This window comes from Petaurus breviceps, unplaced genomic scaffold, assembly GCF_028583685.1.
Source record: "Petaurus breviceps papuanus isolate PSGF00001 unplaced genomic scaffold, PetGlider_PUasm1.0 90847, whole genome shotgun sequence".
Classification (NCBI taxonomy): Eukaryota; Metazoa; Chordata; class Mammalia; order Diprotodontia; family Petauridae; genus Petaurus; species Petaurus breviceps.
In genome coordinates this window covers 18,559,008-18,560,981 of record NW_027187360.1, presented here as the reverse complement: position 1 = coordinate 18,560,981, position 1,974 = coordinate 18,559,008, and the positions used below count along the sequence as shown (strand labels likewise).

The following is a 1,974-nucleotide window of genomic DNA, read 5'->3' as shown; positions in this document are numbered from 1 at the left end:
AGAGAGAGAGAGAGAGAGAGAGAAGTGTCAAGAAAACCCAAGTTTACATCTATCTTCAGACACCAGTATTATGACACTGGGCAAATCACTAACTTCTGTCTTCCTCAATTTCCTTATCTGTAAAACAATGATAATAATAGCACCTACCTTTCAGTGTTCTTATGAGGATAAGATGAGCTGTTTGTAAAATACTTTGCAAATCTTAGAGGCCTATATAAATACCAGATTTTCTTATCTTGGGTTTACCACTAAATACCTACATTACCTTTGACAAGTGACTTAGCTTCTCTGAGTCTCAATATTCTCATTTGTAGATAGATAAAAAATCATTTATTAAGTACTTATTGTGTGCCACCTACTATATTTAGAACCGGGGATACAAATACAACCAAACAAGAGAGTCCTCACTCTTAATGAACTTATATTCAAAAGGAGGAAGACCACACATAAAGGAGAAATGGAAAAGGGAGGCAGGAGTGGGGGAGTGGTGGCACATAGAGTACTAATGGGGCAAAGCTGCTGCTCAGGAAGTATAAACCCCAGAGAATGAGTTGAACTGGAAGTACAGTGACCATGACTGGTGTTCCTCCTGACATGGAAGTCCAGGATAGGGACTCCAGTCCAGGAGAAAGTGTCTCTAGGGTGAGGGAGTCAATGCCCAGTCCAGAGCTCTTTCTATTGTATCACTCTGCAACTTACATTGTTTTACACGTGAGTAAACTGCAGGCAGAAAGGTTATAACTTTCCCAATTCCAGTTAGTGAAAAAGCCAAGAATAGAATTCCATTAGGTCTTAGGATATCTAACCCAGTGCTCTTTCTACTGCGTCATGAAACTTCCATTCAGGGGTATACAAGCTTGTGCAAGCACCAGAAAGTTGATTGTTAAATTTGCAATGTAAGCATTTTTTTTAATAACTGAGGATGACTTTTTAAAATTATATTTGCAAATTAACATAGCATGTACAACAGGATCAGATCTTTAGGTGGGTAGATCAAATAGTTGTCCAGAATCTAGTAAATGGTAGTCACTGATGGTCAGTGTAATCACTGAAGCAAGATCCATAAATATAACTTAGTCCAACTTGAGGAAGCTGATGTCTTTCGCATACTGCCAGAAGCACTGGTGGCACATGTTCAGGCCATACTTGTGTATCAGGCCATGCCGGTTCAAACAGATGCCGTATGACCAAGACCCCTGGCCAAATTTACGAGGGTGGCTCCAGCAGAGCTGCTGGTGACCCATGGAGCCACTTGCAAAGACCAGAGGAAAAAAAAAGTCAATGTGAGCATTTGCAATTCAGAAATTAGTAAATACTACAAAACAGAGTTTTATTTATTGTTCTGTTAACTGTTATGGCTTAAGAAAGTAATGAAAAATGGTAATAATACAGATTGAAATGAATAGTGTATCAAGGTATGCACATTCTTTCCCCAGAGAACAGGTTGTTAACAATTTACTAATAAATCCCTCCTTCCATTCCTGTTGATGTCATATTTATCAGAACTTGTACAATTCCTCATATTTTGATATTGCTTCATGCTATTCCAAGGACTTTAACTTATTCTACCAAACTTCCTAAAGTCATTAGGACATATATTATTATTATTAAATAAAAAATATGTCTCAATGAGTTTAAATGTCTCTGACAAGTTAGTCAAGTATAGACAGACCCAAGATTAAAATTCAAATTTCTCAGGACACCATGTTTCCCAAATTGATTGTAAATATGTACTAGCAGATGACACACCAGATTGAAGTGAAATGCATTAAACTGGCTCCTTTAATTCCCACATTACCAAATTTGACAAAGTTATACTTTTGTCTCTTCCAGTTTACTGCAAATTTTAACAGAAAGACCCAGTGCATTTCTGTGTCCAAAGGTATCTTCACCCCAAAATGACATTTCCAAAGACTGCCATGCCTTCTTTACCTCTTGTATGTGTCTCTCCCCCCTCCCCCCCCCCCCCCCCCC

The 1,974-nt window shown here is 38.3% G+C and overlaps 1 protein-coding gene across 1 annotated transcript; it reads right to left on the bottom strand.

The window, feature by feature from the left end:
- Positions 1-1,023: 1,023 nt before the first annotated feature.
- On the bottom strand, positions 1,024-1,244 carry LOC138149630 (small ribosomal subunit protein uS14-like). Its single transcript, XM_069072783.1, has one exon. The coding sequence runs from the start codon at positions 1,242-1,244 to the stop codon at positions 1,074-1,076; it is 171 nt and encodes a 56-aa protein (XP_068928884.1). The 3' UTR covers positions 1,024-1,073.
- Positions 1,245-1,974: the final 730 nt, after the last annotated feature.

Coding starts and splice junctions, on each gene's coding strand:
- LOC138149630 (XM_069072783.1), bottom strand. CDS start 1,244: ATGGGTCACCAGCAGCTCTGCTGGAGCCACCCTCGTAAATTTGGCCAG.